Source organism: Rutilus rutilus (assembly GCF_951802725.1).
Source record: "Rutilus rutilus genome assembly, chromosome: 10".
Classification (NCBI taxonomy): domain Eukaryota; kingdom Metazoa; phylum Chordata; class Actinopteri; order Cypriniformes; family Leuciscidae; genus Rutilus; species Rutilus rutilus.
The window spans coordinates 33,596,125-33,612,401 of NC_140215.1; the positions used below are offsets into that span (position 1 = coordinate 33,596,125).

At 37.5% G+C, this 16,277-nt stretch overlaps 1 protein-coding gene across 1 annotated transcript in view; it reads right to left on the reverse strand.

Moving 5' to 3' along the window:
* Window positions 1–1,342: 1,342 nt before the first annotated feature.
* Window positions 1,343–16,277, reverse strand: part of dync1i2a (dynein, cytoplasmic 1, intermediate chain 2a) — a 42,298-nt gene continuing 27,363 nt past the window's right edge. The window contains exons 10-16 of the mRNA XM_084420757.1: window positions 10,272–10,418; window positions 9,258–9,371; window positions 8,708–8,841; window positions 6,819–6,963; window positions 6,592–6,732; window positions 5,564–5,689; window positions 1,343–2,795 (exon numbers count right to left, since the gene is read on the reverse strand). Of these exons, the coding sequence (XP_084276883.1) occupies window positions 2,682–2,795; window positions 5,564–5,689; window positions 6,592–6,732; window positions 6,819–6,963; window positions 8,708–8,841; window positions 9,258–9,371; window positions 10,272–10,418 (921 nt within the window). The 3' untranslated portion in view covers window positions 1,343–2,681. The remainder of the gene's footprint in view (window positions 2,796–5,563; window positions 5,690–6,591; window positions 6,733–6,818; window positions 6,964–8,707; window positions 8,842–9,257; window positions 9,372–10,271; window positions 10,419–16,277) is intronic.

Sequence of the window (16,277 nt, forward strand, 5' to 3'; positions counted from 1 at the left end):
AATGAATATATGTATATATTAAAATAAAATAAAAAACATTTGAATTGACAGTGAGGACACTTCCGGGATGTTATATCAACACTCAGTTCGCCGTGCCCTGGGCGTTCAATAGTACCGCGGATGGGTTTACATTGGAGTTAGTGGAAAGCTCTGTGCGTCTCTTTTGACGCTCATGGGTGCCATGTGCGTTGAAATTGTACGCTGACGGACGTGTCAAAAGCGTAAGTATATTACGCCCCGGGAATGAGAACGGGTTGTCCTATCATGATAAAAATCCATCCAGTGGTTTTGTTTTAATCTCCTTATATGTTTGACCATCTCTGAAATCAAGCCGTTCGATATTGTGACGTCATAAGATCGTACGCCCCTCCCGCTATTGTGATTGACAGCCGTGTTTCAACACAAGACCTGCCCTGAGCAAGCTGTGACAGCCGTCGTCATAGTAGTCCGCCATTGTTGATATGCTGGAGTAGAATGGCGTCTAAGCGATTGTGGTGTTCTGTTCTTAGATGTAATAAGGAACACAGCAGTCATTTGGATGTTCCTAAATCCGAGCCGTTGAAGAAGCAGTGGCTGAGTTTTGTTTTTGAAGCAATATGCCCAAAGGATTGACGCGGGGATTCCCTCACGGGGATTCCCCACGATCGTCTGTGCTTTCATGTTTGCACGAATCATTTCACACCAAAAAGACAGCTTCACACACCAGACAGCTTCACAAACGAGAAAAAACGGATCGGTACCAACGTGTTCCTGCTGAACCTCCAGAAGATGTGAGTGTAATGTTTTATTAACCTTTATATTAGTATTTATATTAATCTTTGCGAAATTTGCCAACCTTGCTGCAGGCTTCATGATGAATGCGTCTAAGGTTTACACTCAGGGTACATTACGGCATGTTTTCTATGTACGACGTTCTCAATATAATTCATAATCCCACGTTTATAACGAATAACACGTGGTTATTGTGTTAGATACGGTCAGAGAATGTCTAATACGGTGTACCCACAGAACAGAGGGGCGGGGTGAGCAAAGCTCATTATCATTTAAAGACACATGCACTGAAACGCGTGCTGAAAACAGAGCTGTTTTTGACCAGGTAAAATTAGTGTTTTCTTACAATACTAATGAGAATTTTTATTTAAAGTATATTACAAACTTTTAATTTAGACCCTAAAGAATCATATTAGCTTGTACAAAAATGGCATTATATGACCCCTTTAAATAATGACCAAAGTACAATTATGCCTGACTGTGGAATCATGGTATGTATATACTGTTATGGGATCTAACAGGGAATAAAAATGTAAAAAAAAAAAAAAAAAAAGACAGACTTAATGTATTTGTTTAAATGCATTTTATTAATGTATTGTCATTTATTGAAATAAATCACAATAGTTATTTTCAAATGCAGAAATGATTGGACATTCATTTAAACATGAGGAACACTGTTGGAAACAAGGTTTTGAAATCCTCATAAACCTACTTTCTGCTCATGAATACTACAGGAAAGACTGATGACTTCAAACTGATTGAGGTAAATCAGAAGACATTTACCAAAGTTTTGGTTTAGAAAAAGTATTGAGATATACAAAGACATTCAAAGAGGTTCTGCAAAAGATAATGTTAGCGTTTCAAACAGGAGAGGGACACTGGAAAAGGAAGACCTTGATCTCGAAAAGAGCAATTCAGACGGTCTGAAAATCAACCCAGTATATTGATATGTATAATAAATACGTGATTGTGCCTCTGCTAAGGTGGAGAGGAACAAGATCAACCATTAACAGGAGAGAAAATAAAAAGAAACAAGAAACAAAACAAAAAAAGAGCAAAGAGTTGAAAGTCACAAATTACTCCAGCATTTGGTCCAGAGCTAGACAGCAGAAATCTCCACTCGTGATGCTGAATGTGTCCCACTGAAACCATCTACAAGAGGTAGATCTCGAGATTTCTCTAGGTCTGTGATCGAGTTTGATAGAATACAACGATTTACTGGTATCGACAACAGTTTGATGTTAGGGTGAATCTTACAAAACCTCTCAAAGATATTTCATTTACCATATTTCAACCCCAAAATCAAAAGAAAACAACCACATTTTAAAGGGAACGAAGGATATTTTTAGGACATTTTATACTTAATGCCAATTAACCATTCTTACTGTATTACAATTTAAAAAAACCTGAAATACAAAATTAGTTTTGCTCAAATCTGTGTACATTTAAGGCAGTAAATCTAACAATTAAAGATTTTTGCTTTGCCTTAAACTGAAACTTGGGAGGGGAAAATGTGTTTAACTATCATGAAAAAAAAAAAGTATTTTCTTTCATTTTTAATTTTTTAATTTTGGGGATGAACTATGAGTCAGACACCGGTTTAATGAGATTCATCTGTGTAAATGGTTTATATTTGGCTGTGCATAATGAGCTGAGAGTTTAGCACGCTCAGAGATACCTGGATAGAAAAACAGAAACATTCATTATGGTTTTTGTTTTTGCATGCAAATGTTAAGGCTTCTGGTTGTGGGGCGACAGGGAGACCTTCTGCTCTCGCACTATGAATCGCACCTACGGTCAACGTTACTTATTTTCATTCCAAACAAAAGGCAGAATCAAAGGTTTGCAGACAGAAATCATTTCATTTCCAAAGAGAGAGATGATTACAGCTTTGCTGGTTTCCATGACGATCAAGCGGAAAGGCGTTGGGCGGCCAGCTCCTCCGCATCGTCGCGGTTCTCGTTGATCTCCGCCAGCGTTCGCACAAACCGTGTCCATTCGTCGCTCCGCGGGACTGCAATTTGCTATGGAGACAAGAGGAAAAACAGAGTGTGTTATATGTGAGCGTTTTGTAAAGGGATGTAAACAGTGTGTAATATGTGAGGTGTAAACAGTGTGTAATATGTGAGGTGTAAACAGTGTAATATTTTAGTGTTTTGTAAAGAGGTGTAAACAGTGTGTAATATGCGAGTGTTTTGTAAAGAGGCGTAAATAGTGTGTAATATGTGAGTGTTTTGTAAAGAGGTGTAAATAGTGTGTAATATGCAAGCGTTTAGTAAAGAGGTGTAAACAGTGTGTAATATGCAAGCGTTTAGTAAAGAGGTGTAAACAGTGTGTAATATGCAAGCGTTTTGTATAGAGGTGTAAACAGTGTGTAATATGTGAGCGTTTTGTAAAGAGGCGTAAACAGTGTGTAATATGTGAGCGTTTTGTAAAGAGGCGTAAACAGTGTGTAATATGTGAGCGTTTTGTAAAGAGGCGTAAACAGTGTGTAATATGCAAGCGTTTTGTAAAGGGGTGTAAACAGTGTGTAATATTGTGTAATATGCAAGTGTTTTGTAAAGAGGTGTAAACAGTGTGTAATATGCGAGTGTTTTGTAAAGAGGTGTAAACAGTGTGTAATATGTGAGTGTTTTGTAAAGAGGTGTAAACAGTGTGTAATATGCAAGTGTTTTGTAAAGAGGTGTAAACAGTGTGTAATATGCGAGTGTTTTGTAAAGAGGTGTAAACAGTGTGTAATATGCAAGTGTTTTGTAAAGAGGTGTAAACAGTGTGTAATATGTGAGTGTTTTGTAAAGAGGTGTAAACAGTGTGTAATATGTGAGTGTTTTGTAAAGAGGTGTAAACAGTGTGTAATATGCAAGTGTTTTGTAAAGAGGTGTAAACAGTGTGTAATATGCAAGTGTTTTTTAAAGAGGTGTAAACAGTGTGTAATATGCAAGCGTTTTGTATAGAGGTGTAAACAGTAATATGCAAGCGTTTTGTATAGTGGCATAAACAGTGTGTAATATGCAAGCGTTTTGTAAAGAGGCGTAAACAGTGTGTAATATGTGAGCGTTTTGTAAAGAGGCGTAAACAGTGTGTAATATGTGAGGTGTAAACAGTGTAATATGTGAGTGTTTTGTAAAGAGGCATAAACAGTGTGTAATATGCAAGCATTTTGTAAAGAGGTGTAAACAGTGTGTAATATGCAAGCGTTTTGTAAAGAGGCATAAACAGTGTGTAATATGTGAGCGTTTTGTAAAGAGGCATAAACTGTGTAATATGTGAGTGTTTTGTAAAGGGGTGTAAACAGTGTGTAATATGTGAGTGTTTTGTAAAGAGGTGTAAACAGTGTGTAATATGCAAGTGTTTTGTAAAGAGGTGTAAACAGTGTGTAATATGCAAGTGTTTTTTAAAGAGGTGTAAACAGTGTGTAATATGCAAGCGTTTTGTATAGAGGTGTAAACAGTAATATGCAAGCGTTTTGTATAGTGGCATAAACAGTGTGTAATATGCAAGCGTTTTGTAAAGAGGCGTAAACAGTGTGTAATATGTGAGCGTTTTGTAAAGAGGCGTAAACAGTGTGTAATATGTGAGGTGTAAACAGTGTAATATGTGAGTGTTTTGTAAAGAGGCATAAACAGTGTGTAATATGCAAGCATTTTGTAAAGAGGTGTAAACAGTGTGTAATATGCAAGCGTTTTGTAAAGAGGCATAAACAGTGTGTAATATGTGAGCGTTTTGTAAAGAGGCATAAACTGTGTAATATGTGAGTGTTTTGTAAAGGGGTGTAAACAGTGTGTAATATGTGAGTGTTTTGTAAAGGGGTGTAAACAGTGTGTAATATGCAAGCGTTTTGTAAAGAGGTGTAAACAGTGTGTAATATGTGAGTGTTTTGTAAAGGGGTGTAAACAGTGTGTAATATGCAAGCGTTTTGTAAAGAGGCATAAACAGTGTGTAATATGTGAGCGTTTTGTAAAGAGGCATAAACTGTGCAATATGTGAGTGTTTTGTAAAGGGGTGTAAACAGTGTGTAATATGTGAGTGTTTTGTAAAGGGGTGTAAACAGTGTGTAATATGCAAGCGTTTTGTAAAGAGGTGTAAACAGTGTGTAATATGCAAGCGTTTTGAAAAGGGTTGTAAACAGTGTGTAATATGTGAGTGTTTTGTAAAGAGGTGTAAACAGTGTGTAATATGTGAGTGTTTTGTAAAGAGGTGTAAACAGTGTGTAATATGCGAGTGTTTTGTAAAGAGGTGTAAACAGTGTGTAATATGCAAGCGTTTAGTAAAGGTGTAAACAGTGTGTAATATGTGAGCGTTTTGTAAGGGGATGTAAACAGTGTGTAATATGCGATTGTTTTGCAAAGAGGTGTAAACAGTGTGTAATATGCAAGCGTTTTGTAAAGAGGCGTAAACTGTGTGTAATACCGTGAGTGTTTTGTAAAGAGGTGTAAACAGTGTGTAATATGTGAGTGTTTTGTAAAGAGGTGTAAACAGTGTGTAATATGTGAGTGTGGACGATCAGGCTATTCTGAGAATGAACTGACCCCTGGCTAACAATCCCCCATCTCATTCTTCTACTCTATCTGCTTTCATCCCCTCTCGTGAGTGACAGAGGCCCTCTGTGGCCCCTGAAGGGCCCCTCTCTGACAGACGTGTAATTGTGGTGTGTGTCATCTTTAGAGGCTCCGCATGGGCTTTTTACACGACTGTCTCGTGACAGAGCGAGAGTGAGAAAGCCGCCCCGGAGCTGAAGGTGTTGATGTGAAGTCAGTCTGTGATGTGTGTTCAGTAAACTCTACTCTCTCACCTCGCCGATGTCGTAGATGTGTATCTGTCCCTCTGAGTCCCCGACGGCGATCTCTCTGCCCGACTGAGACCAGCGCAGTCTGTTCAGAGCAGGACTCCCTTCCACAGCCACACTGACAGAGGGCACCTGCACACACACACACACACACACACACACACAAGGACACACACATTGAGCTTGACTAATAATACCAATAATACCATTTGTTCAGTCAGTATCTGATCCATCCACATTATTAATCAAAGAGGTCATGTAACAGAAGGACTTCATGCTGATATTTGAAAAATAACTTGCTGTCAAACGCATGTTGAACTACAAACAGGACAAGGCTGATCACAACAAACTGTACAATGTTCATATACTTGTTCAGAGTCTTGCTTGGTAAACCCGCAGCCACAGTACTTAAAGTCCCCCTGTGGTGAATATCCAGCTTTTAATGTTGTTTATGTGTCTATGTGGTGTTAATATGCTTTAAGACAAACCATGTGTAAATTGATAAGTCGACACCATTGCTGAGTATTTTCTCCTTAAAACTGCAGTGAACCAAAGACAGTCTCAAAAACACGCTTTGAAATCGCTGGTGTTTCTGACGTCACAAACTACCTTGTAACCAATCAGATCAACGTGTGATCGTCAACGAGTGGATCTCTGAGCTGCTGCGAGTGAGTTGAGGCGGGGCTCATTTGCATATTCATTGAACCGCGTATACTAAATGAGGCAAGGGTGTAGAGTTACATTCAAGCTATTTTAAGGCGTGAAGAACTTTTTTCCAAGGAAAAAACCTTATATGTGTCATTTTGGTGATCAAAGATGAGATTTAAGGGATAAAATGATTGACTACAGGGGGACTTTACAAAAATTGAAACTGAAAATATATTGGATATAATTGTTTATATTTCCCAGCACTACTAAAAGAAATCAGATTTTGTCTCTCAGTGTAGAAGCCTGTGGTGAAAATAACTAAAGTTAATTCTGCATATGCTAGTGTGTGTATCAGTGATGTTTCATGGCATGGATGCTGTTGTAACCTCTGTGTCGTTGTTGAGGTTCCACAGGTCGATGCGTCCGAGTCCGTCAACACACGCGAACAGGGCGGGGTGTACCGGAGACCACATCACATCATAAACATAATCAGAGTTATCCTCAAACGAGTACAGCGGCTTGTTATTCTACAGCAGAGAGAGAAACACACAGTCAGCTGAGAGATTCATGAATGACAGTGTAATGTAATGAGTGTGTATGAATGATCCGTTACCTTGCTGCTCCAGAGTTTAACGGTCCAATCAAAAGAGGCGGTCAGGAAGAGATGGGAGAAATCCACCAGCCCAGTCGCTGTGTGACAGTGAATGCCTGTGATTGGACCATGATGTCCCTCAAACATCTCACTGATACCTGCCCGACTGCTCACACACACACAGAATGACAGAGGGTTAATGATCTCAGCATGTTTCCATCAGTCAGGTAACACTTCACATTACTAACACACACACACACACACACACCGCTGAGTGTGCGTGCTGTGTGTGAGCTCATTACTGTGAGAGGTAAACAGCCGAGTGAGATGCTGAGAGTGTGTGTAGAGGATGAGATAATCACAGCATCACAAATGAAGAGGAAACATTCGCTCTCTCAGCTCAGTACAGCACACACAAACACATCTACTATATCCCATTCATATACATTTGATTTTCATATTTCACATTTTTTTTTAATTTGTGCAGGAACTTCCATTCAGAGCAATAAAGTTTTGGGAGATAACAGATAATGATCATAACATGATTTCTGCTTCAGTAAAGCTCTACAGTCTACAGTATAAATGTATTATTAATAGAAATTAATATGAATTACTTATACACATTCATTTACTTACAATTAATTATATATATATATATACACACACACACACACACACACACTATTTATCATTCAATTCTTATTCAATAAGTCATTATTACTATTTATATTATTTTATTAATTACTATATAGTAATTACAACAAATTTGTTAAATTTAACAAGCGTGGTGATCAGCCCACTAAAGAAACATTAAAACATGCCTTTCCATAAATTTGCACTTTCAAAAAATATGTTCATATAATCATATTGAACTATGTCTAATCCACATTTACACAAATAATGTTAATATAAATTAAATTAATGAAAAAAAATTAATGAAAAAAAATTATATATATATATATATATATATACATATACATATATCTTACAGTTACATGGCGTGTTTCTGGTCTCAAATTGTACCTTTTTTATTTCTTACAATTTATATATTTCTTTTAATTTGTCATAATGGTTATTTTCCATAACATTGCATGTGGTAAAGAATTGCTAATGCTTTCAACTTTATCCGTATGATGGCAAAAAAATCACTTTGATAAAGAAAATATACCTACATATAATACCGACATACAGTTATGTGACAAAAGAACGAACGACTCGAACCCGAAGACTCGAGAGGTGAACTAATCATTTCTGTATCGGGTACTACAGTACTGACAGCGCAGCTCAGTTTATGAGGATGTCACGGGATGATGGAACGACTCAGATCGGGAGGTGAGGTAAACTAACAGACTGCATAGCCTGAAGACCCAGTTAAGCAACAAATTAATCGTCTCTGTTTCTCATAATTTTGGCCTGGTCCGTGCATTGCAATTTTTTTCTTACTCTAAATGTGATCAACACATAGTAAGTTGATGTGTTGGGGAATTTGGCTATTAACATGTAAAATTTAAATTATATTCTGCTGAAATGAACTAAATGACTTGGAAAAAAGATCATTTCATTTTGATGAACAAGATTCAAAGATCAGTAAAATGATCCGAACTTCCCATTACTAAATTCAATTCGCACGGACTGAAGACGGATGGTAGAATAGAGAAGAACAGGAGAGCCGTGTGCTCAGACGCTGCAGTATCACAGCACAGTCAAAATAAAAGTTCCGCGTCCAATATATCGGCCACACAGAAAAACTTATCGGCCAATGCCAATATTTAAAAAATGCAAAATATTGGCCGATCTATCAGTCGACCACTAATTTTGTGAGAGAGAAAATGTTTGTTTGCGTAATCAGATTACATGCACAGATCCAGAGATCTCCTGCAGTGAACAGTGTGTGTAAGTGTGTGTATTACCTGCCATGGCGACAGGCTGTGTACACTGATCCATCCTCACTCCCCACCACAAAGTTATTAACGTCACCCAGAGGGAAGGACATGGAGGTGACCGCAACGGATTTAGACTGCTTAAACACCAGCTCCATACTGTCCTGTTGACACACACACACACATCAATAACACCACAGCCTCTCTCACAGATTAGAAATGCGCAATTTAAATTCAGCCGGCGTTTTACCAATCATTAACATCTGACACTGTGGTTTGGCAAATGTTTTTGGAAACTCAAGGATGAGTTAATGGTATACTAACTCCAAACGCAGCTCTCTCTGTGTGTGTGTGTGTGTGTGTGTGTGTGTGTGTGTGTGTGTGTAAAGCAGCAGGGAAGAGGTTGTGGCTCTCAGTGAGTCAGTGCTTCTGAAGCCAACAAATCACTTCCCTTGGCATTTGTCGGTAAGATTTGTACACAGCATTCACTATTTTTACTGGTTGAGTAAGCAAGTTGCTTTCTTTGAGTATGATATTCAAACTCTGAAAACATGAAGAGAGCGGAGAGAATTGTGGGTACCTGCGGCTGAGACAGCATGTCCAGACTCCAGGAGCACATCTTTCCATCAGTAGAGATGCTAATGAGGTTATGAGCGTTCTGTGTGCCAACCACATTAACACAGTACACTGGGTGCTGGAAGACAAACAGAAAAGTAAGGTTAGGGCAGGGCTCCAGACTGCGACCAAATGGTTGCATTTTGTGACCATTTTTCCTGTCGGTGCGACCAAAATTTGATATAGGTCAGCAACCACAACGTTGCCCAGCATCAAACGGCAAACAAAATGCAAGCGGAACGAAACTGCGCTACTCATTTGTGCTTCACTTGTGCTAAACCATAGATATCAGATCAAACACCGCTGACGTGAAAACCAGGAGAAACATTGTGCCAAAAATGAACAAGTTATAGAAGGCTTTAAGTCCACAAATCAGCAACATTCACCATGGATTTAATGTAGTAACACTAACCGTAACAAATTGTATTGTGACAGAAATAGTCAAACGCTTATGAGTACTACACATCTTTTTCCAGCACTTCAAAACTATAATATCAAATTTAAATGTTATTTTTAATGTGATGACCAAAAAATTTTTTGTTCATCCTTCAAAGATTGTCCCCATTTATAAAACTAAAAGTTTCAAGATGTAGGAAAACTCACACTTACTTAAAAAAAAAAAAAAAAAAGCTTAAATTATCGTTGTAACCAGTAGGTGGCTGCAGAGGACGCTAATTGGCTATTTTCACTCCCTAATATCTATTTTGTACACTCTTTTTCTTATGAATTAATATTAAGACATTATGAATGATAATAATTAAAGTTAATTTTATCTACACCTCAAATTAAACTCAGTGTTCACTGGCTAAAAACAGTTATTTTGGATCTCTGGGTTAGGGTGTCAAAAATATTAAAACAAATGTGGAAAAATAAGCAGTATTTTGATTTAGGACATCACAGTATTAATATCTCAAGATTCTTGGACTGCAGCTACGGCTTCGCCTCCTTTTCTGCGTGGTGTGTGTGTGATGCCATGTACCGTGTGGGCCGCGGCAGAGAGAGGGGTCCTCTGGACAGGGGTGCGCCTGTTACTTCTGTTGTCCCACAGGACGATCTGTCCTGAGTAAGTGCCACCGACAACCAGGTTAGGATGAAACTTTGCAAACGCTGCAGACATGACCGCAGACTACAGGGGAGAGAGAGACAGCGAGAGAGAGAGAGAGAGAGAGAGAGAGAGATACAAACTTTTAAAAAGGTCATAGACATAAAAGTAATCCATATGAATCAAGCAGTTTAATTCAGGTCTTCTGTAGAGACGCTATGGCTTTATATGATGAACAGATTTAATTTAGGCTTTAAATCATATAAACATTGATCAAATATAGTCAAAGGTCAAATATATGTGCTTGTTTGCCACGTGAGATTAAACCTTATTGGGAAGCTCAAACTTACTGGAGTGACGTGAAAACAAAACTCATTGGTTCTCAGGCATCAAGCAAGCAGATTTGAGCCTTCTTTTACCATATTTGATATGCTTCATGTATGTGTTGATCAATGTTCATCACACTCTCCAGTTTACCAGCCCCAACATACTCAGCTAAGAAGATGGAAAAAGTAACAAGTCCAAACTTCTGTGAGTGTTTGTGAATACTAGTGGAGTGTTTTTGCATCTCTGTGTGTGTGTGTGTGTGTGTGTGTGTGTGTGTGTGTGTGTGTGTGTGTGTGTGTGTGTGTGAGAGTGAGTGAGAGAGAGAGAGAGAGAGAGAGAGAGCTGTGTATCCGTTCCTGAGGGCAGCACATGTGGTTCTACTCAGGCTATCCACAACGGATCACCTCAGGCCAAACACACACTGAACATACAGTAACACTCAACAAATATACATCCGGAGAGATAAAACCTTCCAAGAAATGCCACAATCTGCTTCTGTATTGCTTGTAATGCAGCATAATGGCTAGTATAATTAAAATCTTTGAGTCTCATGACTTTACTGAGTGTTTAAATCAACTGAAGTCAATAGAGTTCACACTGGTCATTCCCATACTCGCTTGTAATTCTTACAAATTTCATATAATGATATTTTCAAATAAAATATTGGTAAAAATGTTTGTTTTTTCGTGCATTACACTAGTTTTGCTGTAGTTCATGTATAATTAGAAATTTCAAAGAATTTCTAAATTTTTTAATGGTGGTCAACGGCGTTTAATGTAGTACTAACATGGTTATTAACACAGCAACTTTAAAAATGTTTAAATCTTTACACATTCACATGTTGCTAAGAAGTTATTAATTAGATGCATTATGGTTTTAGTTGAAAATTGTTAAATTATAAATGTTTTGTAATCCTAAAGTCCCCCTGTGGTGAAAATCCAGCTTTTAATGTTGTTTATGTGTCTATGTGGTGTTTTTAATATGCTTTAAGACAAACCATGTGTAAATTCATAAGTCGACACCATTGCTGAGTATTTTCTCCTTAAAACTGCAGTGAACCAAAGACAGTCTCAAAAACACGCTTTGAAATCGCTGGTGTTTCTGACGTCACAAACTACCTTGTAACCAATCAGATCAACGTGTGATCGTCAACCAGTGGATCTCTGAGCTGAGTGAGTGAGTGGAGGCGGGGCTCATTTGCATAATCATAGAACAGCGTATACTAAATGAGGCAAGGGTGTCGAGTTACATTCAAGCCATTTCAAGGCATGAAGAAAATAACATTTAAATATGTAATTTTGGTGATCAAAGATGAGTTTTTTAAGAGATAAAATGATTGACTACAGGGGGACTTTAAGTTATAAATGTTTCATAAGCTTAAGATCTACCAAGTCAGAACTGAGGAGTGCAAAAGACGTATGCAGATTTTGAATGTATTTAAAGGGATAAGTACTATTCAGGAAGCAGAATACTGAATATAAGAAGTGTCACTGAGTCTATGCTTATAAACCTCGGCTAACACCACGAACCTGAGTATGTGCATGAATGCGCATGTGCGTGCAGAGAGTTTAAAATAATAGTTCAATCATAAATGAAAATTCCCCCTCACCCATGTCGCTCTAAGCCTGTATGACTTTCTTTCTTTCATGGAACACAAAAGGAGACATTACGCAGAATGTTAACGTGCTGCTTTTTTCCATACAATGAGTCAGTGTCTAAAACTGTCAAGCTCCAAAAAAGACATAAAAGTAATCCATAAGACAATATTTCAAGTCTTCTGAAGACTTAACTCAAATTAACTCAATATTCACTGAAAGTCTTCCCCTTCACTGCAGTTCTCAAATCTGAGCCTCACTTGTGTTCAATTTAAGCATGACTTGAGATGTTGCACTAGGTTGATGCCAAACACTTGTGTGCATGAAAAACCGAACAGGGAACTTTTATTACGTGGAATTTAAATTAAATGTCTACAGCAGAGGGCAAGTTTGTCAATGAACAACAGTTTAAATTTGGGTCTGTACGTCACACAAGTCTATGAGATCACTGTAAAAGAGTAAAAATATAGCCTGCCAAAATTTTCTAAATATATTGTTTTTGTTGCTTGTGATGAGGACTGCAAAATTAAAATTAATCTAAATTAAACCGCACGCGACTTGGATAAGGCTGCGATTATTTTATGCGCAGCTTCTCTGTGAAGCACGGCTCTGTGATCAGCAGTAAATGCTGCTTCATCTGAAAGATAGAGGGCGCTCTCGCACAGACACGCCAAGTATGCCCCGCAGAAGTAGATAACAGGTCATTCCAGGAAATCCCAATGGGCATCATACTATCTGTAGCTGAATAAACAGAAGATTGAAACGCTTTGATTGATTAAACATGACTAATAAACACGACACGACTACGACAATATATGGTTTATCTGAGTTCTTCAAGTCTTCTCGAGTATTTTCATGATAATAAAGTATATTTATACTTCAGAGCTAATAGACATAGCCTTTATCACTGTATAGAATACTATGAAATATTACGTTGTGTGCCTTATTCTGTGTAAGAAGCCACGTCATATCACAGAATGATGCTCAACTGTTGTTATGAAGTGAGTTCGGAGTAAAAATCATGTTATTAAATGTTGCCTTTTGTTGGATAAGAGGTTCATAAATGCTTCTCATGTTTGGCGTGTGTTGTTTTTTCAAATGCACGTTATAAGCGACTCAAACTCGCAGTGCTTTCATATGGAGCAGCGTTTACTACGGATCACAGAGCTGTGCATCACTGACAAGCTGCACATTAAAAAATAAAATAATCGTAGCCTTTGCGATTTCAACATTGCAAAAAGCCAAATCAGTTTAACCCTCTGAGGTCGGTAAACGCGCCCCCGCGTTTTGCTGGACTTTTTTTACATTGCACTTTAAAATTAAATTACTCCGTCATTTATGGTCATACAGAAAAAATAAATAAATAAAAGAATCTGTGATATTTCTACTTTTGTATGTGTCCACTTACAATCAAATCAAAACATTGTGCTTTTGAAAAATAAAGAAAATAAACAGGGTGTGCGTTCTGCCTCTCCGTCGCGGTGAACTTTTTTTTCTTGAGCACGTCTATAAACTGAAACAAAACTCAGCGAATACTTGTCACACATTTATGAGCCATATACCTTTATAAACATTTAAGTGTGTACTTTTAAATGATCGGATTCAAACTGAAAACAAATATTTTCTGTTTAAGTAATTTGTATAAAACCAACAAGATGTCCAGCTTCTCAAACGCTTGCTCATTACAGTTAATTTGGCCACGCCTACTCGCGCAAAAGATATTCACATGCAAATCTCCACATGGAACGCGAACGCGCTCATTACCTCAAAAACAAAACACTTCATCAGTCTCTGCTTTTCGTCAAGTTTGAAAGACGTGAGTTTACATTGGCTTTACCCCAGAAGAAGAACGCGATTTCAAGACAAGAAAGATAAGGTAAGAAATTCTTACATATTAGTTTCTTATTGTTGCATAAATTTCACATTGCAGTTGAACTGTTGCTAGATATATGGTGAATATTATAATATTTAGACCCGTGTTTACTGTTACTGTGTTTGTGGATATCTGCTCAAACGTAGATATGTGGTAGGCCTAACCATAATGTTTTATATTTGAGCGCGATCACGTTTGAATGTATCATATTTTTGATCGCGATCGCGTTTGAATGTATAATTTTTGATCGCGATCGTGTTTGAATGCATCATATTTTGGAAAAGCAAAACGCTCCAAACGGCTTCATGTTTTTACTATTATCTCATTGATTTCATATCATCATAACGAATGGAAACATTTGAAGTAACATGATAATCAATATATTTTTCTCTAGCTTAGTTGTTACTGAAATCTTTTTGAAAATGTATATAGGCTGCTATATTGTTATTATTTTATGCAGCACTGCGCATAGCCTATACCTACAAGGCACAACAAACCTGTGTTCATTATATAATATATTGTTGGAAACATTTGTGTGAGTGTGTGTGTGTATTCTGTGAATTTTAAAAAGCAATTTTAACCAGAAAAATCTCAAATGTATTCCCAAAATCGTGCAGGCCTTTCTCTTGATATCAGTATGTTCAAATTTTTTTTATTATTTTTTTTTTCAGGGCCCAGATGCCACTGAGTCCTGCTGACTTCAACATTCACAGTACATGTCTCTGTACATGAACATGGTAAAGTGAAAATCAAACACCTTGGAAATGAAAGGTATGTACAATGTTTTTAGGAATGGCACAAAGGTCTCTTTCTTTGGATCATTGTTATCAATAAGTGTTTTTTTTGTTGTTGTTGTGTATCTTTGGATTATGTTGTAAATAAATCCAAACAATTTTAAAAGCCATTCTTTTTTTAATCTCCTCATTCTTTGTGCAAGGTTGGTCAGAATGATGGGCCCTGATAAGCTCCTAATAGGGCCATTAGGGAGTGTCTTTGTCTTTCTCAGGTGTAAAAAGCCTTACATATTAATGAGATGATCCGCCCCTTCGCATATTGCTTTTTCACACAAAACACGTCGTAAAATTTTTAAATCAATATATTGTCTTCTCTGAATGAGCAGTCAGCGTGATTTTCACATAGTTTTGGAACAAATATTCTAGGCTACGTCATACAATTTTCAAAAGTCTTGTGAAGAAATAATCAGTATGGGTTTCATGACCTTATTTCAGTGAGAATTTTTTTTTGTATTTTCACAAACCACGCATAAATGTCATTATCTCAAAACTACAAACTTTTACACACATGCTGTTGATATATTATTGTAGCAGAGTTTGTGCTGAATACAGTGTAATCAGACTTTAGCCATGAAAATGTCACAAGTAACAGAAATAAGAACAAATGTCAGAGCATGTCAGAACACCTCCAGGGCCCAGAAAACACCTCAGACCCCAGAGGGTTAAACGCGATTTCATGTTAATTGCGATTAATCGTGCAGCCCTACTTTTGATCCACGTAACTGTAAGACTGAAAATACTGGTTGAGGCCTGGTCTGAGACAAAAGGGCCCTGCTGGCTAATTAACATTCGACCTCCCCATACAACCTCACTTCCTCTCAGAAACAACTAAGAACTCACACAAGAACATGGTTGAATGTGAATGTTTATCATTGACTGTTATGTTTTTTGGTGTCATTTGAAATGTCTCAAAGTGAGTGGTACAGATATCTCATATCCAGATAGATAAAAGGAAATAAGGTTTATAGAAGTTTAGAGAAAACTGTTTCAGAGATAAGGCCAGATAAGGCAACCCCCCTTTCATTGGATAGAAGCCATTTGAGGGTGGTCTCCCCCATACCCCATGTCACCTGGTCAAACAGGATAAAGGAAGGTGTTCGCCCTCTCTCTGGGCTTTTTTTGGCTGGACGTGGATTGAATAGGTGGTCTCTCTCTCTCTCTCTCTCTCTCTCTCTCTCTCTCTCTCTCTCTAGTAATTAAGTTTTATTTGAATTTTTGCATTTTTCACAACGATTTTGTGAAATTTCACAATTGTAAAAATACAAATTACAAGCAGAAGCACACACACAAAAATAACAGAACAAAGATACGAATGAAATAAACAGTGCTTTAAGTTTTTCAGGTCTATCAGATA